This window comes from Natator depressus, chromosome 2 (genome assembly GCF_965152275.1).
Source record: "Natator depressus isolate rNatDep1 chromosome 2, rNatDep2.hap1, whole genome shotgun sequence".
NCBI lineage: Eukaryota > Metazoa > Chordata > Testudines > Cheloniidae > Natator > Natator depressus.
In genome coordinates, this window is record NC_134235.1 from 223,868,328 (window position 1) to 223,891,352 (window position 23,025).

At 44.6% G+C, this 23,025-nt stretch overlaps 1 protein-coding gene across 2 annotated transcripts in view; it reads right to left on the minus strand.

The window, feature by feature from the left end:
• The window catches only part of CUBN (cubilin), a 212,908-nt gene that overhangs the window by 103,502 nt on the left and 86,381 nt on the right, over window positions 1–23,025 (minus strand). For both annotated transcript variants that reach the window (XM_074946012.1, XM_074946011.1), the window contains exons 29-30: window positions 14,732–14,913; window positions 151–325 (exon numbers count right to left, since the gene is read on the minus strand). In XM_074946012.1, coding sequence (XP_074802113.1) covers window positions 151–325; window positions 14,732–14,913 — 357 coding nt within the window. The remainder of the gene's footprint in view (window positions 1–150; window positions 326–14,731; window positions 14,914–23,025) is intronic.

Here is a 23,025-nt window from a genome sequence, read left to right on the forward strand (position 1 = left end):
AATGCAAATCCAGTAACGTTTTGGTTCAAGTCAAACTTTCAAACCTGCAATATATGAAATGGTTAAAAATGAATGCAAAACAAGTTCACTCATCCCCACTTCTTACTGGACTATGTCAGTTTTCATCAGCAATGGTCCCCACAAACTCACCTCCTGGTGTTTCTTGCCAAGTGGCATTGAACCCCCTCCCATTCCTATTTCTATCTGTCTTGAATCGGATTGCCATAGCATTGCCAGTGCTAGAGACTCTGAGGGGGTTCTGTGCTGGTCTTGAAACACACAGTTGGGCCAACCTAGGAGACAGAAAATCAGGTCCACCATAGATCTGGAAATAGAAGAAAAATTGGAGGTAAAAGCCTTTAAAGAGACAGTTCACCATAACCGAGTAAATCACAATCAATGGTGCAGATGGCTTTCCTTACTATGTGCAGTATTTGGGAAATATTATATTATGAACTTTCAAAATTAACTCAAAAACCCAAGGCCCTAAAATTATTGACCATGACTTCAAATGTTAAAAAACACACTCACTGCTGCAGTATGCTCAAACTGATCAGCCATGAAAAAGATAACATTTCAGAACTACCCATATTCAGTGTGTTTATAATGTGAACAGAAGTTGTTCAAAGGATATTAAGGAGTGATAGCCAAAACCAACAGGGTTATTCACACATTGACCTCACAACTGGGTTCTCTTCTCCTGCATGGTCAATGTACCATCCTCTGAAAGTTCATCTGATGTCTGTCAGATGCACTAAAACCTTGAGCCACCGTCTGTGAGTGAGTTCAAGATTTTAGATGAACTTTCACATGGTCCATGCATTAAGTAAGAGTCTTCTTCTGGAACTTAAGCCCTCTTTCCCCTCCACACCATCCCCTCCAAACTATATCTATATACAATTAGAACATTGTTTTTGTGAGGACATAAACGTGTGCTTTTCTTGTTCTTGTGGATACAGCCTGTATCTCTTCCCTGAAGCGTATGCTGATTAGTTGTCCTCATTTGGGGTGTTTGGACTGACTTCTTAGTTTTAGGCCAGATTCTGCCATCTTTGCTCAGGTTGATGGTACCTCACTCTGTAATTCCATTGACTTAATTGGCTGAATCAAAGCTACTGGGCCTTGATCAAGGAAGTAAGATGAAGTCTTTCTAAAACTCTTTAGAGACAAAGGTATTCCTGGTACTGTTAAAAATTCTCATCTCCACAGAATGCAAAAAACAGGCATTTGGGTGTTATTGCTTTTTATTTAACAGAGTTAATCTCACCAAAATCTATCTGTCATGATTCTCAGATAGTATCATACTGGAAGGCCATCAAGCCTACCACCATTACCACCACCACCGTTCCACACTTTAACAAATGATTCTTGAATTGTGTAGTCAGAATAGAGTGGAACTATGTAATTCTTCTTCAAGTTCTCCAAAGTTTGGATCTGGGGTTTGGTTTGGGCCTATTTGTAATTGGTGGGCCAGACTTGCCCTCCCTTCATTAGCATGGCTTCTTGCAGCTGCAGGAAGGGCAGATGCTGGGTAAAATTTTCTAAGCCCCACTGAAAGTCCCCCACTTAAGCCCCACTGAAAGTCAGTTGGACGTAGATGCCTAAGTCACTTACATGCTTTTTAAAAATTTACCCTCTGTTTTGGCTCTCTGCCCTCCATCAGGAGCTATACCAGAGGAGGACAGCTTAAAAATCCACCAGCACTCAATAGGGGCCCAAGGATGGAGGCTGCTGAGAGGATATACCAGATTACTGTTGTCGGGAGCACAGCAGGCTCTCAGCATGGTTGCTAAGCAATCCAGCAGGCTCAGCTGGGCACTATGACCCTTCTCCAAATGGGTGCTTCCTGACTGGGCAGAGGAGCCTGCGGCCTGCTACCTGAGTTTTGCAGAAGCATCGCAGCAGCTGCTCAATGAGTATCATGACTGCAGTTGCATTTGCCCTGCTCCTGCTTCCAGTCCTTGTTCCTGTCCCTCTCTGGCCTGGCTCAAGTCCTTGCTCCAGTCTTGTTCCAGTCCAGCCTTGACTCCTAATCTAATCTTTGACTCCCTGCCCTACTCCTGATCCTGACTCTGGTTCTGACCTTTGGCTTGGCTTCTCAACCCTAACTTCAGCTTTACCCCCGGCCTGGTAAACTCCTGAATCTACATTTGCCACTACTCCAAACTGCCACCCCAACTAGGGTTGCCACTTTTCTAATGGCTGGTAACCTGATCTCTGGGGCCCCACCCCTGCTTTGCCTCTTCCTGTTGAGGCTCTGCTCCTGCTCCACCTCTTCCCCGACCCCCCAAGGCTCTGCCCCTTAGCTCACTCCTCTCCCTCCTACGGCCATAAGGTTGCCATCTCTGAGGTACATCTGCCCACACATCCTAGGGGTAATAAGCACAGTTTGCATACACATGTGGGATCTTCATTTACAGACACGCATTTGAACTTCTCTATTTTTACACACGCACATGCGTGCGCACACACGCAGTGGGAGGTTTGCTTCATCAGCACACCCATTCTGGGGAGCAGGGGAAGGGTGCTCCCACTTTTGCACATACAGCTGGGATGAAAGGGAGGATTCCTCCCTATATTTACATGGATGCCCAGACTGGGAGAGGGACTCCCCTCATTTGCACTAGTACCTAAGAAGAAGGTCCCACTCATTTGCAAACACAGTGGGAGTGCGTAAGGAAGTGAAACAGATGCTCCCCTTTTTGCAGCACACCCACCCAAGAGAGAAGAAGAGGGGAGCGCACACACACATTTGTTCCACACCTGCCCAGTTCCCACGCCCCCCCAAACTTCAGCCTGAGAAACTTTCAGAATTTTCTCCAGTTGGGTGGTTGGGAGTGGACGGAGAAGGGAGGGCTGCAGGCTGTGATTGGCTGGGCTCTCTACCCATCCTCACAAGGGTGGCGATCATTCGCTGGTAAACATCTCTCAGTGAGTTAAATTCAAATTGGCGGTGAGTGGTTTCCACAGACAAGAAAAAAACAAACAAACCGGACATCAGGCCTTGTCAAATGGTACCTGGACCCACAAGCTGAAACCCAGACTGTCCGGGTGAAAACTGGACAGATGGCAACCCGAAACCCAATCACCAGACAAGGTCCTGCTCCACCCACTAAATAAGCACTAGTCACACCCCTGCAGTTTACAACAATTTCCCCAATTGTTCAACAGATGTCTGTGCCCATTCTCAACCAGTGCCAATCCAATCTGTAGTTGCTCTGGCCCCTAACGCTACATTAGAAGATGATAAATTGTAGCAACAAACTCCAGCAGGCTTTCTACCATCAGGGCCCTGTGCTTAGAGTTCTGGTAAGAGAGACAAGTAGAAACCCAGGCTGAATCTGTGCCAGTGTTTTAATAATCTGGTGAACTTCAAAAGGTTCAGAAAAGCCCTGTGAATTCACCTTCAGGTTTTGGGATGGGAATACCACAAGAACCAACTTTCCATGTGCCATTGCCACTTCTGGTCTCTTCTGAAAATAGTTGCAGACAGCAGCAAATACAATCTGTTAACAAACTCCCTCTGACATTTTGAGCCTCGGAAATGGTTCATGTGCTGTCTAAGCTCGAGGCCAAAGTTCAACTCAAGTATTTTAGAATCCTGAACCAATGCCTCCACCCCCTAAACGCCAGAGCTAAATGCAAGGCTGCTCTACATATTTTGCTTCATTGTGCCCTACCACAATGGGATGCCCCACCCAGCCCTGCTCTGAGGGACATGGGGGGAGGGCAGGCACGGGGAGACAACAACTTGGCCTTTTGCCAGTGAAAACATTCAGTAGAAAGGACAAAGCAGCACCTCCTACTCTGCACCTTCAGTCCCTCTAGGGAGTAACAAATAGGTTTTTAACTATTACAGACTCTACAGAACATCAAGAGGTTTGTGTCTTTGTTTTTAGTGGCTGATTTCACAAGCCTAATTGCCTGAATGTTTGTTTTAATTTTTGATGGGAGCACATTTTTGGCTTCCGGAGAGAAGCAGCATGATTTGAATCTATAATGGCTCCTCTGTCACCAATTATCTAAAGACATTCTTGAGAAATCAGAATGAATGAAATTGCTGTTCAAATGCAGGCTTCATAACGAAGCAGCAACAGTCCTGGGAAGAAGCATGTGTCTGTGCTTGAAGCTCCTTTTCAGCAGTGAAACCTCACTACGCGGATGTCTGAGGGGGCTAACTACTCCTGCAACTGTCAGAACAAAGTCTGTTCACAATGTGATCCGTTTTTCTCTTGCTTGTGGTCCCGCCCCCGACTCAGAGCTCTAGCACAGTGTGTAGCCACAAACGTATTTTAAATCAGTGGTTCTCAACCAAGGGTCTCCTGGGGTCCCCTGGGGGGGCTGCAAGCAGGTTTCAGGGGGTCCGTCAAGCAGGGCCAGCATCAGACTTACTGGGGCCCATGACAGAAAGCCGAAGCCGCACTGCATGGGTCTGAAGCCCGAGGCCTTGAGCTCCACCACCTGGGGCTGAAGCCAAAGCCTGAGCAGCTTAGCTTCATGGGGCTCCCTGTAGCATGGGGCCCCAACAACTGCCCTGTTTGCTATCCCCTAATGCTGACCCTGGCTTTTATATGCAGAAAATCAGTTGTTGTGGCACGGGCGGGCTGTGATGTGCTACAGCATGCGGGGGGAGGGCCTCAGAAAGATAAATGGTTGAGAACCCCTGTTCTAAATCGTCTAAACCTGTCTGGTAACAATATTTGGCCAAAAAAACCCCAACCCCTAAATCACTGAAATCTAATGAAAATAATGCATATGTCTCTAAGATATTCTCAAGGAGGTCTACACTACAGCCTAAGTCGATCTAACTTGCATTGCTCAGAGGTGTGAAAAAGCTCTCCCCCCACAAAGTGATGCAAGTTTCGCACTGTACACACTGGCGCTATGTCAGTGGGAGACACTCTCCCCCCACCAACACAGCTTCCACTACTCACCAAGGTGGAGTAATTATGCGGACGGGAGAGCGCTCTCCCATTGGCATAGTGCGTCTTCACCAGACATGCTACAGTGGCGCAGCTGCACAGATGTAGGGCTGTAATGTAGACTTGCCCGCAAAGTATTCCCACTTTCCTGGGGACAACTTCATGCTGTGGACCAAATTCAACCCTGACATAAAATCCCCTGATTTCTGTGGTGTTACACCCAGGGTGAAATGAATTTGGCCCATCTTGAAGAGTTATACTTATTGCTGAGTTTCAGAGTAGCAGCCGTGTTAGTCTGTATTCACAAAAAGAAAAGGAGTACTTGTGGCACCTTAGAGACTAACACATTTATTTGATGAAGTGAGCTGTAGCTCACGAAAGCTTGTGCTCAAATAAATTACTTAGTCTCTAAGGTGCCACAAGTACTCCTTTTCTTTTTACTTATTGCTGAGACCATCAAACCAAAAAGGCAGAGGGAAGAAAAAGTTAGTGGAAACTGAATTTGTTGGTTTCTTTTATGTTATTGGCCTGTTTCATATTTGTCTTCTATACAGTTTCAAAATCAAAAGGACTAGTCAGAGCCAAGCAATTGTTGCTTTATTACAGTCAGGAGTGGATTTTCTTTTCTCCTTTGTGCCAGTTCAACTGATCAGATACTTTCAAAAGGGCTGCAGCAAAAACAAGCCAGAGTGTTTCCATGACAAAAAGCAATAAAATGTTACTTTTGGCTACAGAGGAGAAAACCAATAGTTACCACATGAATGTCTAAAACAAAAAAGGGGAGAAAGGATGGAAAGAATTCCAGGGTGTGGTTCATGCAGAACTACAGTATGTCTGAGCTGCAAAAACATAAATACAAAATAAAGTAATCTGAATAGAGCACTTGATTTAGAGATAACGTGGTTTTTTTTAATTGGGGTGCTGGGCATCTCAATAAAGCCGGTGGTTTTAGTCTGTTTTTATCTTTTGTTTCTGCCCTGTTAGCTCCATTTATTGTTACAATCAAGTCAGCATTCCCGAGTTATGAGCAACAGAAAGGCTGTTTTTATGTGGCCAGCTATTATCATGACACAGATTTCTGAGAATAAAACTGGTCCCTGTTTAGACTGACTGCTTGGTAAGAGGGGAATAGGCTTTGATGGAGAGACAAAGTTATTTGTGACATTAAGATGTAATCAACCTGTTCTTTATTTTTAAGAAAAAGGAAAGGATACATTGGCAAAATCCTTTCATTTCCAATCCACAGTCCTATCTTGTTATGGCAGCACAAAATTCCCCTCTGAAGTTTACAAAATGCTAATGGATGATAAATAGGACATTAAATAACTAACAATGGAAACATAATTTTTCTGTGTATGTGTTTTCAAGGTTAATTTTAAACACTTCCATTATTGCCCAACAGGGATTTCTTCAATTATTTTAAAATGTAAAAACACCCCCATCAAAAGCCAAGAAAATGCCCTGGCCAAGTGTCATTTTTGTTTTACTGTAGCACGTCAAGGAAATGACTTCCTTTCAAGACATGGTCCGTGCAGCATTTTAAAAGGCAACTGAACTCTGTTTCTTTGACAGAAGCCCTCACATCATGAGAAGTCTGAAGAACGATCACAGTGGCCAGTATTGACATGATGTGGGACCATTTCTGAAGCACTGGAAAGTGCAGTTTATTTTTTTCTAGAATGCATGTGTTGGAAATGCCTGATTTCAAGGGGGATTTCTAACAGCAAACGCAATGTCATCTACAGTTTCTTGCACTCCGAAGAAGTGGCTTTTACATGGCAGAGGGGAGCTTTACTCTGTGGATGAGGCTTGGAGCTTTGTATGCTGTCAAGGTTCCTTCCCCATGCTGAACTCTAGGGTACAGATGTGGGGACCTGCATGAAAGACCCCCTAAGCTTATTCTTACCAGCTTAGGTTAAAAACTTCCCCAAGGTACAAACTTTGCCTTGGCCTTGAACAGTATGCCGCCACCACCAAGTGTTTTAAACAAAGAACAGGGAAAGAGACCACTTGGAGACGTCTTTCCCCAAAATATCCCCCAAGCCCTACTCCCCCTTTCCTGGGGAAGGCTTGATAATAATCCTCACCAACTGGTACAGGTGGACACAGACCCAAACCCTTGGATCTTAAGAACAATGAAAAATCAATCACGTTCTTAGAAGAAGAATTTTAATGACAGAAAAGGTAAAAGAATCACCTCTGTAAAATCAGGATGGTAAATACCTTACAGGGTAATCAGATTCAAAACATAGAGAATCCCTCTAGGCAAAACCTTAAGTTACAAAAAGACACAAAAACAGGAATATACATTCCCTCCAGCACAGCTTATTTTACAAGCCATTAAACAAAAGAAAATCTAATGCATTTTCTAGCTAGATTACTTACTAACTTAACAGGAGTTGGAAGGCTTGCATTTCTGATCTGTTCCCAGCAAAAGCATCACACAGACAGACAGAACCCTTTGTTTCACCCCCCCCCCTCCAGATTTGAAAGTATCTTGTCCCCTCATTGGTCATTTTGGGTCAGGTGCCAGCGAGGTTACCGTAGCTTCTTAACCCTTTACAGGTGAAAGGGTTTTGTCTCTGGCCAGGAGGGATTTTATAGCACTGTATACAGAAAGGTGGTTACCCTTCCATTTATATTTGTGACATATGCTTCGGCTAATATTTTGAAACTTGGGTGAACTACATTTAGGCTGTCTACACTATGAACTATGGGTGTGATTCCCCTGCTCGTGTACACATACTTGTGCTACGTCTCATTGAGTTAGTGCAACTATAAATAGCAAATTCGTCGGTGATCCCGCAAGGTTGAGGATGATCTCTTTCACAGGTGTTTATTTTATGGGTCTTTTGGTGACTAGGCTTGTTGGCAGACATTGCAAGTGGTGTCGGAAGTCAGAGTTGGGCTGTGATCACTACATGACAGTTGTCTGTCTTTTCTTTTCGGGCATTTTTCCAAAAAATGGACGTTCCCTTCTCTGACAATTCTTTGCCAGTTATCCCTGTCCTGGGCTACAGTCTCCCAGTGAGTGGTGTTGATGCCACATCTCTTCATGTTTATCTTTAGGATGTCTTTAAAGTGTTTCTTTTGGCCTCCCTGTTTCCTTTCTCCTTTGGTGAGTTGGGTGTATAGCAATTGTTTTGGTAAGTTTACATCAAGAATGTGCACACAGTGCCTGCTCCACCTCAGCTGGTGCTGGATAATCAGGACCTCAGCATTGAAGATGTTGGCCTCTGTGAGGACACTGACATTAGTGCGATGATTCTCCCACTTTATGTTGAGGATCTTCTGAAGAAAGTGCTGGTGCTGGCATTCCAGGTTGTTCAGATGTTTTCTGTAGGTCACACAAGTCTCACAGCCATAGAGGAGAGCTGTGATTACCACTGTTTTATAAACTAAAAGTCTAGTGTGTGTTCTGATGTTGTGATTGTTGAACATCCGGTGAAACAGTCTGCCAAAGGCAAGGCTGGCACAGCGGATTTTGTGCTGAATCTCGACATCTATGTCTGCTCTCTGTGAGAGATGGCTGCCAAGATAGGCAAAGTGTTATACATTTTCCAGTTCTTCTCTGTCAATGTAGATCTTCCTTGCTGGGCCTGGTGATTGACCGGGAGCTGGATGGTGGAGACTTTTTGTTTTGCTGATGTTCAGAGTTAGCCCGAGGCTTTTGTAAGCTTCAGAGAAGCAATTAAGGGCTGTTTGTAGATCCTCCTTTGAGTGTGCAACTATAGCACAATCATCTGCGTACTGGAGTTCAGTTATTGTTGCTGATATTACTTTAGTTCTGGCACGGAAACAAGAAAGGTTGAAGAGGTTGCCGTCAGTCTGATATTGGATGCCAATGCCCTGTCATAGACAGTCTTGGATTAGGGTTTTCATAGCTGCTAGGAAAATGGAGAAAAGGGTGGGTGCCAGTACACAACCTTGTTTTACACCAGTTTGGATAACAAAGGGCTCAGAGGTAGAGGGTGCACAGGGTGGAGGCTGTCATCTAGTCAGAGAGGAATCTTACAATGGTGATAAATTTGCTTGGGCAGCCAAACTTTGACATGATTTTCCACAGAGCCTCACGGTTGACAGAGTTGAAGGCTTTGGCCAGATTCATAAAGGCCATATACAGCTTCTGGTGTTGTTCTTGACACTTTTTCTGGATCTGCCTGGCTGCAGAAATCATGTCGGTGGTGCCTCATAATGGTCTGAATCCACATTGGGACTCTAAGTTATTCCTCTGCAAGAGGGAGCAGGCGATTCAGTAAGATTCTAGCAAGAATCTTCCCAGTGATGGAGAGGAGAGAAATACCTCAATAGTTGCCACAGTCAGCCCTGTCTCCCTTTCTGAAAACGGCAAAGATGTATTATGCATTACGTAAGTCGGCGGGGATTTCTTCGGTTCGCCAGATTTTGAGGAGCAGCAAGTGAAGCTGGTTAATCAGTGTTTCTCCCCCCACTTTCAGTACTTCAGCGGGCATGCCACCAGGACCTGGTGCTTTATTGTTCTTCATTTGTTTAATTGCTTTGCAGACCTCCTCAGGTGTTGGTGGGTTGGCAATTTTCCCAGACTGGGTGCTGAGGGATGGAGTTGATGGTGTCGTCAGTCACAGTCAATTCTCGATTTAGAAGCTTTTGCTCGTGCTCCTTCCAGCGCTCTTTGATAGATTCATCATCTTTAAGGGTTCTACCATCTTTGGATCTTAGTGGTGTGAGGCCACATGAGCTTGGTCTGTACAGGGTCTTTGTCTCAAGCTCCACATATCATGTCTGTCAGCAAATGCTTGGATTTCTTTTGCTTTGTCCTCCCACTATTTGTTTTTGATTTCTCGGATCCACCTTTAAACTTCAACTTTGAGCTGATGGAAAGAGCTCTGCTTCTGACTGGATGATGGGTGGTTTTGCCAGTCACAGAAAGATTTTCTCTTCTGGCCCAAAACAGTTTGTGATCTCAATGTTGTTGTCATCAAACCAGTCCTGATGGTGGCAGGTATGATGGATTCCTCGCACACCTCATGGATGGTCTGTTTTAGGACTTCCCGGTCTTCTTAGACACTTGTGGTGTCATTTGCAGGTGTTCATATGGTCAGTTTTTCACTGAGGAGTGTTTGGAAGTTTTCTTCATGCACTGAGAGGATTGAAGTCTTTGGATGTTGTATTGCCATCTGTGTGATTTGGGTTGCTTTCTATGTTTTGGTGAAATCCTGATAAACATGACTGACCTCACCAGGTGGTGGTCAGTCCACCAATCATCGGCTTCTCTAATGACATGGGTGATTTGAACATCTCTTAGATCCTGTTTTCTTACAATGACATAGTCTAGGAGGTGCAATTGTTTTGAAAGGGGGCAGGGCTGGCCTTATGGGTAGGCAACATGGGTGCTGTGGTTGGGAGGCACCATCAGTGCTTAATTTTTTCTGGAGCTTGCCAGGGCTGAGCTCCGGCACTTTCAGCTTGGCAGTTCATAGGCCCAGCATCTCTGGACTGCAAGTCAGCAGCTACCAGTCTCTGGCCACCCACCTCTGAAGGCAGCGGTGCCAGCAGCAGTGCAGAAGTAAGAATGGCAATACCATGCCATGCCACCCTTACTTCTGTGCTGCTGGTGGTGATGACATTGCCTTCAGAGCTGGGCACCTGACCAGCATCCACCGCTCTCCAGCTGCCGTGGTCAAGAGGTAAGGAGCAGGATGGGCCTGGGTTGCAAGTCTGCAGAAAGGAGCTTGGGGCAATGGGGGCTGAGTGGAAGGATGCCATTGCCCCCTCCTTCCTTCCCAGTGGTGCTACTCCACATGTTACAATCTTGGCCAACTCTTGCATTAAAGTCCCCTGAGAGGATTATCTTATCTGTTTTTGGAATGGATGACAGAATATTATCAAGGTCAGTGTAGAAGGATTCTTTCTGTTCTTCATCAGCGTCAAGTGTTGGTGCATATGCACTGATAATGGTGGCAAATGACTTATTGACCAGTTGGATGTGGAGGGTCATAAGGCGCTCATTGATGCCAACAGAGTTCAGTCAGGCGATTGAATAGAAGGTTCTTGATTGCAAAGTCAACACCGTGTATTTGCCTACTGCTTGCTGGTTTAACTTTCCAGAAGAAAGTGTAACCGCCACCCTCTTCCCCCAAGTGGTCTTCATCTTCATAGGTTGTTTCACTGAAATCAGCGATGTCGATGTTGTACCTCGAGAGTTCTTGGGCAATGATTGCTGTTCTGCGTTTGGGTCTTTCACTTTTTGAGTCATCTAGTAGGGTACGGACAGTCCGAGTTGCAAGAAACGTTTTTGGTTTTTGACCACATTGGGAGTGAATGCAGTTAACCAGTCAGGTATGGTGGGATAGCTTATGTTTGGGGCACCTTTTCTAGCCCCTTCCCTGTATGGGGTGAGCAGAGGGGTTCCTAAAAAGGTGTGCTCAGTCGTGACCACAGCTGCCAAAAATGCCCCCCATTCCAGTTCAGGGGCACATGACGACCATCTTGCAGTCACTGCCTGCGTGTGGGTCTGTGACTAGGGACTCTTGGTGATCACTTCACTTATCCCTATCGCCACTCACCCATCACTGCAGAACTTTTATGGGTGGAGGTGGGGAAAAAGTTCCTCCTGTGAGAGCAGCCTGTGGATGAGTAGTTTAATGCGGGGAAGCCATTGAGTGGTGATCCTGCTTCATCTGCCTGCTCTGCCACTGAGGTCTTATACTGGGTTGTGTTGTATTGGGCTACACTTTGCCTGGTACCTCACCTTCGACCTTACCCCCCCTGGGTGACCCTACCAGGAGTACAGGGCTCCCGATGGCATTGCTCTTAGGGTCTTCAGTATACGCAAACTTCTCCACCACGTCAAGGTGGCAGCCCAAGGAGAAGAAATAGCAATGTAAGCACAGTAGCACAGGTAGCAGCAGAGCCATGCTGAGTACATACCCACTGGTTTCAGATGGGTTTGTACTTGGCACTGCTCCATTTCCAATACCAGTAGTACCACAGCGAGGCTGCTATTTATATTTGCACTAGCTCAACATTTTATTCTGTTTTTTCCCCCACTTTCCAGCTAGGTAGCTAAATACGAATTCAGGCACCTGACTTTAGGCTCCTAAGTTTCAACATTTTTGCCTTTGTTTTTTAAAAAAAAGGAACCATGCTGAACTGTGCTTTCTCCATGCGGAGTGCTGGTTGGAATGCATCACAAGTGACAACGCCTGGGATTTCAAGTTTCTGGTAGGGTTTTGCAGAACTTTGGAGTGTGGTGCTCAGATACAGTAGGACCATTGTACCAGACCGCAGCAGAGAAAACGGCCAACTTACAACAGGCCCTGATCACAGTTAACCATTATCTTCTATTTCCACTGAACCAGGGTAATAATTTGGTTTGAACTTGTGTTTTCTAATCTGAAGAGCTAGAAAATAATAAATTTAGGGCTGGTCTACACGACACAGTTTACGTCGACCTAATTGTGTCCGTGTCTACACTACAGCCTTCCTCCCCGATGGAAGTGCCCTACTACATCAACATAGTAACTCCACCTCTACAAGAGGCATAAGCATGGGCGGCTTATGGGTGAACCACAGGCTCTGGGAGGCTAGCCCCTGCCCCTTCTGCCCTTCCACCACAGGAGCCAAGAGCGCCAGGCGGGCGCTGCAGCCCCCCAGCCCCGGAGGGCTGGGTGAGTGGGCGGCACGAGCACTGGTTCCTGCAACCCAGAGATCCTGGCCGCAGGCCTTCCCCCATTAGCTCCAGCTCCCACCTGGGGCCCCAGCCACGGGTGAAGAGCTGTAGAGTGCCAGAAAGCAGGAGGGGGTCTGGGGGTGGTGCATGGGCAGGGCTCTGCAAGGCTGTTTGGGGAGTCTCAGCCTCCCATGGCCTTTGATACCCATCACCCATGGGCATAAGCCCTATGTCGGTCTAGTAAGGGTGCCACAGTGTCTGTGTAGACCAGGTGTCGGCAACCTTCGGCACACAGCCCATCAGGGTAATCCACTGGCAGGCCACAAGACATTTTGTTTACATTGACCATTCTCAGGCACGGCCTCCCGCAGCTCCCAGTGGCCGCAGTTCGCTGTTCCCAGCCCATGGAAGCTGTGGGAAGTGGCGCAGGCTGCAGGGATGTGCTGGCCACTGCTTCCCAGAGCTCCCATTGGCTGGGAACAGCGAACTGCGGGGAGCTGCGGGGTGCCATGCCTGTGGACTTTCAACGTGAACAAAATGTCTCATGGCCCGCCACCAGATTACCCTGATGGGCTGCGTGCCGAAGGTTGCCAACCCCTGATGTAGATGCTGCGTTCCTTACATATACTGTCTTGTCAATTTCACGGTGGAAGCCCTCACTCTCCTGGAGAGCTGCGTGGCTGGACCCCACTCCCAGCCAGGATCTGGTGTGAGAAGCCCAGGGGTGCTTCCCCCTACTCTCAGCTGAAAGCCAGGGTGAGAAGCCATGGTGTCCATCTGCCTGCTCCCTGCGGGGAGCAGGGGAGCAAGAAGCTGGAGCAGCTGGACCCCACTCCCTGGGGGCAAGAAGCTTCCCCCTGGGGTGGGGGGGAAGGTAGCCCACCGTGAGCCCATGAGGCAGCCAGGCTCCTTCTCAGGACCTGCCAGCAGTCCTAAGAGACCGGGCTATCGGCTTCCCTCACTGTCCCTCTTAGGTGGGTGGAAGCACTCCTGGTGAGGACACGCACCACCAACCCAAGGAGGGTAGCAGGGACATGCACTGCCACAGTAATTACTGTGGTAACTGTAAGTCAACCTGATATAGGTCTACTGTGGTTTGTAGAGGAAACATACCCTTAGTGTAATACACAAAGCTGCACCCACTGTACACAAGGGAAGTGATGAAGCTGTGCGATGCTAAAGCTAATCTTTGGGTGCACAACAATCACGAGGGCATAAATCCTCCCCCCCCCCCCAACCACCAGTAACTTGACAAACCCAGAGCTATGCTATGTTCATCTAATAACCATGAGTATGGCTTTTCTAGGCATTGTGAGGAACTGGTGTGTGCACCTGGGTGAGTGCACCAGGGATCAGTGCTGGAATATGACATATCAGCTACGAGACAGAAGAGCACTTGCCTCTGCTACTGAAGCTGAGTTAATGGAGCTACTTCCTTAAGCCCCAGTCCTGCAAAGAAACTGAAGTCAATAGGACTAGTACCCACAGTGCATAAAGTTAAGCATGTACACAAATCTTTGCAGGATTGGGACCTTAGTTTTCTCTCCAAGCACGGATGCATTGTTTTAGAATCAAGAATCCTGAATTCAATTGTGTTACATCTCTGTGTGTATGAATGTTAAACGACCAGGGTATTTGGCTATATGTAGCCAAGAGATGTTTCTTACTAGAGATTAACACACACATTTGTTCCAGAACAGGGGTGCCCCTTCACTACTGATTGGATGATCTATGAGAGTCATCTTCTTACTGTAGGGCTCTACAAGGGGCCTTCACCTTAATTAGCTGCTTCCTTCCTATTACTCCATTATGTGGATTATCCTTTGGCATGAGGAAACTGTATACTTATGGTATAGTACTGCCCAGTTACATGCTTTATTTAAAGACTAAGAGGCCCTCAGGGTAGTGCTGCCTTTTACTATGTGCATGTACAGTGCCTCACACAATAGGACCCTGTTCTTGACTGGGGCCTCTAGATTGACAGCCAAAGAAATAAACACCTTCTCTAGGGGTTTTTTGCCCTCCTCTGAAAACTCTGACATTGGCATAATCAAAGACAGCATATTGGAGGATATGGTAGTGCAGGTCTTGTTTCTGTGCTCCAGACAGAAACATGCATAACCAGCATACTATAGAGTGCTGCAACCAAAGCTCTTACCTCCAAAACATCATAGTTGCAGGCTGAGTGATATTCCATGTCGAGTTCCTGAACAGTGAGTTGAATGCTGCTCCCAGGTGCTGTATCAATGTACCAGACACATTCCTTATTGCTTGGGTACCTATTTGGGTAGCCAGGGCTATTGAAAGATCCTGATGCACCAGAGAGTTCTCCACCACAACCTGTTGAAGTAGCAAAGCATGCCAGTCAATTGAGTACTATAGAAACAAAACCATCTGACAACTATGATTGGACATAAAAATAGATATCAGCACATTTTTAACATGCAAATACTGTACAATCATTTGGGCTGTGATCTCATAATGGCAAAAATTTGGGGAGAAATCACTGACTTATAATGACTAAAATGAAAATCCATTTGCAAGGATGCCATTTGGTTGTGTAGTCACTGCCGTTTTGTCTTGGCTTTGTCTCTCTTATTTGAGAAAATGTGTGTGTTGTATGAGACCAACATGTTGGTGTCCGACTAACATGCTACCCCCACACAGCAATCCCCCTTCATACCTACACACACATTTGAAAAATAGGTAGGTTTAGAGATATTTAACCAGATACACGCTTACAGAGAAGTTGAAAAGAATCAAAGTAGCAGCTACATGGTTGCTAGTCAGTAGAAATGAGGGCATTCTCACAATTACCTTAGCTGCACTGGGGAAACTTGGGGAAAAGATTCCCAACAGAATCAGTGGGAGCCTTAGTATTCTTGTGGTCAGGCCCAATTTTATCATAATTTTTGTTTTTCTTTAGAGATGTGCTGAAACAATTGACAGAATGTTGAATCTGGGATACTGCAAAATCTGGGACCAGGTCGACAACCCCTGTCTAGCTGCTTGGTGCTGTTCAGGAAGTACATCAGCCAGAGGGTGATCCTAAGTAGAAAGCCGGGGATTCCAGGTGGGTTGGGGAATTGCCACGTAGTGTAAAGCTAGTTCTATGCCACTCACTCTGGGACACTCTGGTGTAGGGGCATTTCAAGACAGGATAGGGAAAGACATGGGCAAATCATGGTATACGCCAATGATCCTGGGTCCGCAAAATGGCCCTATGGAGGCTGTTCCAGCTAGTGCAACTTAGAGCAGCCCTTTGGTTAGGAAAGTGTAAAAGCAACTTCGCACAGTACTCCTCAACTGGTCCTGAGGTTGAGGCCCCTCAAGTTATTATTAAATGAATGGGAAATGTCCTCCTCACAGCTAGTGTCAACCACGTAATGTATCCCAGCAACAGAACTTCTCTAGTTTAAAATAACATTCTCTTTAATGCTCGTAAACTGATCGCACTGCAGTACTTTTCCTTTTCACAAAGCTGATTTCTCCCCAGGTTCCTAGCTGATGTGATTTGGGTCCCAGTTTTAAGTGAGTCATTTCCACCCATCCTCAAGCGTGAGCGGCTCACATGTCGGGCAATGCTGCAGGGAGGCAGTGGAGCATGGGATAGAGGGGCAGAGGTACAGAAGACATCAGTGGGAAAAAGAGGAGGGGAGTGGCAGGAAGTGGGGAAGGTGCCAACTCCCCCTTCCTAAAGTACTTCTGCTGTGGAAGCCTTCCTCGCTGCATTCATGCTGGGGATGGGGAAAGAAGTAGGGGGCTTTTTGAAAATAAGGGCCAGATTTTTAAACAGTGGCTTCTGCTTTCACAGGTGTAATTTTGCCCCTGCAACTATATGTAGGAACAAATTAGGTGATTCAGATCTCTAAAATACCTTATCTGTGGTTACGAGCAGAGGCAGACATTTAAATAGCTGTACAGTGCCTGCAATGATTTGTGCTCACAAATTTGTAGGTGTAAAAACAGATTCCCAAGTCAGGCCAGGCTGACAATCACACCCTCAGTATTTCAGTCTAGCTCTTTATAATTTCACCCATTCCCACATTATTAAAGATACAGCCTCCCTCCACTCCCTGCATGTATTAAGAAAGGATACATGTTTGATAATAGAAAATCCTAAAGCTAGGATTTCTTAAACGCTATATCTAAACATTATCCCAGAAAGATGATAAAGCAAATAATCAAGCAATCAATTTGCAAACACCTAGAAGACAATAAGATAAGTATCCATCAACACGGATTTGTCAAAAACACATCATGTCAAAGCAACCTAATAGCTTTCTTTGACAAGGTAACAAGCCTTGTAGATGGGGGGAAGCTGTAGGTGTGGTATATATTGACTTCAGTAAGGCTTTTGATACTGTCTCGCAAGACCTTCTCATAAACAAACTAGGGAAATATAGTGTAGATGGAGCTGCTATAAGGTGGGTGCATAACTGCGTGGGAAACCATTCGCAGAGAATAGTTTTCAGTGGTTCACAGTCAATCTAGAAGGGCATATTGAGTAAGGTCCCGCAAGGACTGGTCCTGAATCCAGTTCTGTTCAATATCTTCATCAATGATTTAGATAATGGCATACATATAAAGTTTGTGGACCATAACAAGCTGGGAGGGCTTCCAAGTGCTTTGGAAGACCGAATTAAAATTCAAAATAATCTGGGCAAACTGGAGAAATGGTCTGAAGTAAACAGCATGAACTTCAATAAGAACAAATGCAAAGTATTCCAGTTAGCTAAGAATAATCAATTGCACACATACAACATGGGAAATGACTGCCTAGGAAGGAGTACTGCGGAAGGGGATCTGGGGGTCTTAGTGAGTCAACAGTGTAACACTGTTTCAAAAAAAGCAAACATCATTCTGGGATGTATTAGCAAGAGTGTTGAAAGCAAGACTCGAGAAGTAATTCTTCCCCTCTACTCCGCACTGATTAAACCTCAACTAGAGTACTGTGTTCAGTTCTGGGTGCCACATTTCAGGAAAGATGTGGACAAATTGGAGAAAGTCCAGAGAAGAGCAACAAAAATGATTAAAGGTCTCGAAAATATGACCTATAAGGGAAGATTTAAAAAAAAAATGGGGCTGTTTGTCTGGAGAAGAGAAGACTGACGGGGGACATAACAGTTTTCAATTCCATAAAAAATTGTTACACGGAAGAACGTGAAAAATTGTTCTCCTTAACCTCTGAGGCTAGGACAAGAAGCAATGGGCTTAAATTGCAGGCAGGGTGGTTTAGGTTGAATATTAGGAAAAACTTCCTGTCAGGATCATTAAACACTGGAATAAATTGCCTAGGGAGGTTGTGAAAACTCCATCATTGGACTTTTTAAGAACAGGTTAGACAAACATCTGTCAGGGATGGTCTGGTTTTACTTAGTCCTGCCTTAAATGCAGGGGACTGGACTAGATGACTCACTGAGGTCCCTTCCAGGCCTACACTTCTATGATTCGATGAATATGTCGTATGTCGTAATATGTCGTAATAGCATTACCATTTTAGCCACAGTAGCACTATTTTCTTTTCCATTTCAATCTCTGCTTTTGCTATCATTGCCTGCCATACAAAGTGGAATTGGTCATACTCCGTAGTAGCTGTTATAACAACAATAATAATGCTTAGCAATTAAATTTTCATCTGAGGAGCTCAAAACGGTTTACAAAAGTGCGTGAGCATCACTAGCTTTAAGTTTGACTTTCTTCTCTCTGTGCCTCAGTTTTTCCATTTTTACAGGTGCAGAAACTGAGGCAAAAAGAAAGGGTCAAAATGTTCACCATGACCTTGAATTTTGTTTGGCTAATTTTAGAAACCTACAGTCTGATTTTCAGAGGTGTAGTGCTCCGACTGCTCCCAATGACTTCAACTGACTCACACACATTTTTGTTATGGGGCTTCCTATTGTTGTAATCATATTATTTCCCATGACTTTCAAAATCATAAAATACAAGACAATGCAATTCCCATCAGCTTAATAAGCATGACTGCAAGCTGCCAAGCCACAACAGATGAATTAACTTCTTGGCATTTGGTGGTTTCAATATTAATCTTTCTTTATTCAATTGCAAGTGTGCAATTGTAAAACACTCAACAGTAGAAACATACAATGCATTTCCCCTGCATATAAGAAATTGCCCCTCTCCCATGGTTCTTAAATTGATCAGTTATTATGGGGATAAAAAGACCCAAAAACACAGTGGACCAGATGCAGACCCCCTGATCTGATGGCACAAAGCAACTGAAAAGCCAGTAGATCTGCCCCTTAGATTTCCCTCTGTCTGGGTAAATCTTAAGTGGCTTACAGCTGTTGTAGCAGCTGCTAAACCGCTCCCATTCCCAGCCTCCTGCTCAGGGGAACACACTTGGGAGAAAGGAGAGAGGCATAGCCAGGGCATCCCTATATCCAGACCTGACAAGACGGGGGGAAAGTGGGACAATTGCACCAGGACCTCAAGGTATCTAATGTATAAATAAAGTGAAATAGAAGGGGGTGGGGCCCCAGCAATCACATTATACCAAGGCTCCAAATTTCCCTTGATGTCCTGCCTATACCCCATATCCCAGCAATCACTGACTACCAGAAAGGCCTTTGCACAGAGGGTGTAAGTTAGAGGAGCCCCAGGACTGCTCTTATATATGTCAGGGGCCAGACCAGTTACTGGTCAAACCAAGGATCTGGGGCCCACAAAAGTAGCTTAAAGCCCCGGGCCTCTCCACCTCCACTGCTGCAATTTGGCAGGACACGAGAATCTAGCCTTGTGTCTTGGGACATGAAATCCCTGTATTAAAATATCTAGTTCACACCCAGAAAGGCAGATATTAACAGTGCAGGCAAAAATCATCAGTGGCCCAAAATTTGAGAATTTCCAGAATTAAGCCCTCCCTGCAATGTCATTTGGTTTGCCACCCGCCCCACTCCGCATTTACATGGAGTCATTATGAGGACAGAGATCATTTACAGATATTGCTCACTACTATTGCAGCTGTGACTAGCTCCCCTTTAAGCCCCCAAAGAAAAAATTATTTCCTTTTATTCTATTGTTCTTCTTCTGTGTTTATCTCTGCTGGGGCATTTTGGAAGTCAAGGTCTGAAAGCTGTGCGCGGTTCTACTACTGCCATTTCCTCATCTTTGCAAAACTTAGTACTTAAACTTTGGTTTTGAGCCACACTCCAAGGAAGAAGAGCACCACAGCGATTCACTGTAAAAACTATGAAACTGTGCCTACAGATGGGGAAAAGCTGGAGAAGCCAGTGACAGATTCAACTAGGAGAATGTAGCCTCTCCTCTACCCATAACTGGCAGCGGGTGAGGAGACCAAGAGCTTGCTTGATCCCCAAGCCTTTATTTCTCTGCTGCTGTCACCTATGTGCAACAGCATATTGGTTCTGCAAGTGTTAATTTAGGAGTCCATAAATTTTTAATTCAGCCTCCATTAATCTTCTACCAACACAGCTTTTGTGGGATCATTTGAGTCATCATTAAAAATAAGGTCCAAACCCAATTCTGTCTTTTTTGGCTTTGACACCTGAGGGACACTCACTGATGCAGCATCTACCTTCCAGGTTAGCAAGGGACACAAGTGACAATTGCCTCAGGGAAAGCTTGAGAGGCATGAGCGCTGTCGCTCTTCTTGTATTCTCTCAGTTCACCAAGGTCATCTGTCCCTTCTAGAAGGATTACAAAATATCTTGGTGATTGTTCCACACCACAGGAGAGCAAAGAGGACTGACTGCAATCATGAGGCAAGAGTTCAGCCTGCTCTTCTTCGGCTGTAGCTTTTGCAGTCCTTCTTTGTTTTTCAATACCTTATGTTCTCTTTGCTATAGACACTCTGACCAATATCATTTGCTCAGATTAGCCCAGTATTAAGTCTGCTTCATGTCATGCATGCAGGGTCTGTCTGAATGGTGGCCCAGAGTTTGCAATCATGGAATGCATCGCTAACTACACTCCATGTCCCTGTGTCATTCAATTTCACAGTGAAGTGTTTGCAAACTGTAGGAGAGTTTCTAAAACTTGATTTTCCTCTCATTTCCTATTCATCAGGGAAACGGCAGTCATTCCCTCATCAACAGGAAACACACTGATCCACTGAACATGCTTACAGAGATAATGGCTGTTTATTAACCTTGCCCTTCTCATAAAAATAATTGCAAAAGCTTTTATAAACTGCATTCTACAAATATGTTTTTGTCATATTTGGAAAAAAATTAAACAGAGCCACCAATCCAACCCAGAATAGCAAAATTCCAGAGCCAAAGTGCTGTAATGTGCCCAAAATGCTACCTTATCTTAAGCTGAATCATTATTTTATAAAGATATTTCCTTGAACTAAAAACAACAAATTCCCAATCTCATTCCCTCTTACTTAACTGCCATAGAAAAGCTAGATATTCTAATACATATTAAAGCTACGCACAATACATACCCTGAACCCTGTATCTTTGTCTAGATGCCATACCTTCTGTTAAATTTAATTCCTTCCCCATGCGTTTTTAAATCAATGGTTTGAGAAAGATAATTATTAAATGCAACTGCTTTCCTCAGCATCTTGGCTGAAAGGGTTGGCTACTAAATGAAGGCAGCTACTAAGCCAGGGCAGTGTAACTTGCAATCTATACAATCAAAGTATAAGTGTGTTTGCTAATAGAAGGCAGGCAGCTTGTAAATGAAAATATATGGTCAGCTCCTCCACAGTCAGCTCAATTTGATGATTTGTATCAGAGGAAATAGCAGCAGTTCTGAATGGGAACAAGACAAGAAGTAGCAGCTTTAAACTGGAAAAGAGAACAATGAAGGTAGGTATTGGGAAGTTGGTGACCATCTGATGAAACCACAGTATAATACTTTATGCAGGGATGTTGTTGAGGCTCCACCACTATGTATTTAAGAGAAAACCACATTTGATAAGCAAGGCAGAGAAATCCCTACAGTTGTAGGGTGGTGGGAAATATAAGATAGAAATGACACAGGAAGGCCTTTCCAGACCTGAGATCTATGAATTAATGTTGGCTTTGAGTCTGTTCTCTGTCTTCCTTGGGATTAAGTATACTTTGCTCTATACGCTGTCAAGGATAACATAGTAGTAGGTTGTATGAGCCAATCATGCAGCTACTATCACATAAACCTTTGCAGCAAAGATACTCTGTTAGCTGACAGATGTCTTGATTTAAGGTTAAAAGTAATCTTTAAAAGTGTATGAAATCTCTCCTCTCTCCCATGTCGAAACAGCGACTTTCAAAAGAGTTATGCAGTATAAGAGTGTTGCATTTGATTGACACATTACCACAGCAGGAGTGGATCCCTGGCAATTTACAATAATGTTCAGAAATCAAAAACCTCTAACCAGAGGCACAAGATGGGAGAAAGGCTCCTTGTGTCCTCTCCTCCTTTCCCTTTTGCACCTCTGGAAAAGCAAGGCACAATCTGGCCAAAGCTACTTAAAAAAGAAACTAGCCCATTTGAAGAAAATAAACAGTGTGTCAAATCACTCAGCATAAAGCTGACTCTGTGTGTGTGTGTGTCTTACTCTCTTTCTCTCTTGTGTGGAGACAGTACATGGGCACTTTAGAAAAAAAATTCATTATGGAAAAACCAGTTGAATTGACTTTGGAAACTGATAACGATTTCTCAACAAACCTACTTGCATGGCCAGAATCCTAGGGGACCCTGCAACAGAGTACAGATGCAAATTGCTACCTATCTGAGCCTAGAGAAACTGGGAACATTTCAAATTAAACAGGCAACTATGACTAAGCTCGGTTTCCTGAGAGTCACAAAGACATGTCTTTATTTAAACCCAAAATAGGTCAGACGAATGGAAAACTTACACTGAGCAGTAGACCTTTCCCTTTCTGCAACTCCTACATCTACCATTCAGATTCACATACAGATTACTCACAAACATTCTTTCAAGAATGGGTGATATTTTCTGTGACTTCAATCACTAATCCTTGGATGAATTATCCAAACCACACATTGAACATCAAACTCTTATGTGCCATTAATTTTCTTCCACTGCACATTGCTCCCAAAGCAGCATTTGAAGAATTTTTTTTGACATGCTATGGCAAAAAGCTGGTCAATATTAGACCTGGCTGAATAATTTATAATACATAATTTATTTGATTGATTTTGCCACTCTTTGTTAGTTGCCTGCAAACAGACCATGATTTTTTTTTATTTATATTAATTTTTTGAAGGTATTTGCTGAATAATCTCAGCAAATAATATTTGAACACCTGGTCTGTTGCTTTTTTACAAGAAGCTCTTTGCACCTATTTGCTATGTGATATTTCAACTGGGAAATTGACACAAAGGCTGCATATTGTGGTTCTATTCCCCAAATGGAGGAGTTTAGAAATAGTTTCTGGGGTGAATAATTGATATTATAAATTACAAATTCTCTTCCTGTAAATATGTTGCTTGAAGTCAGCTGTTTTGGCAAACATT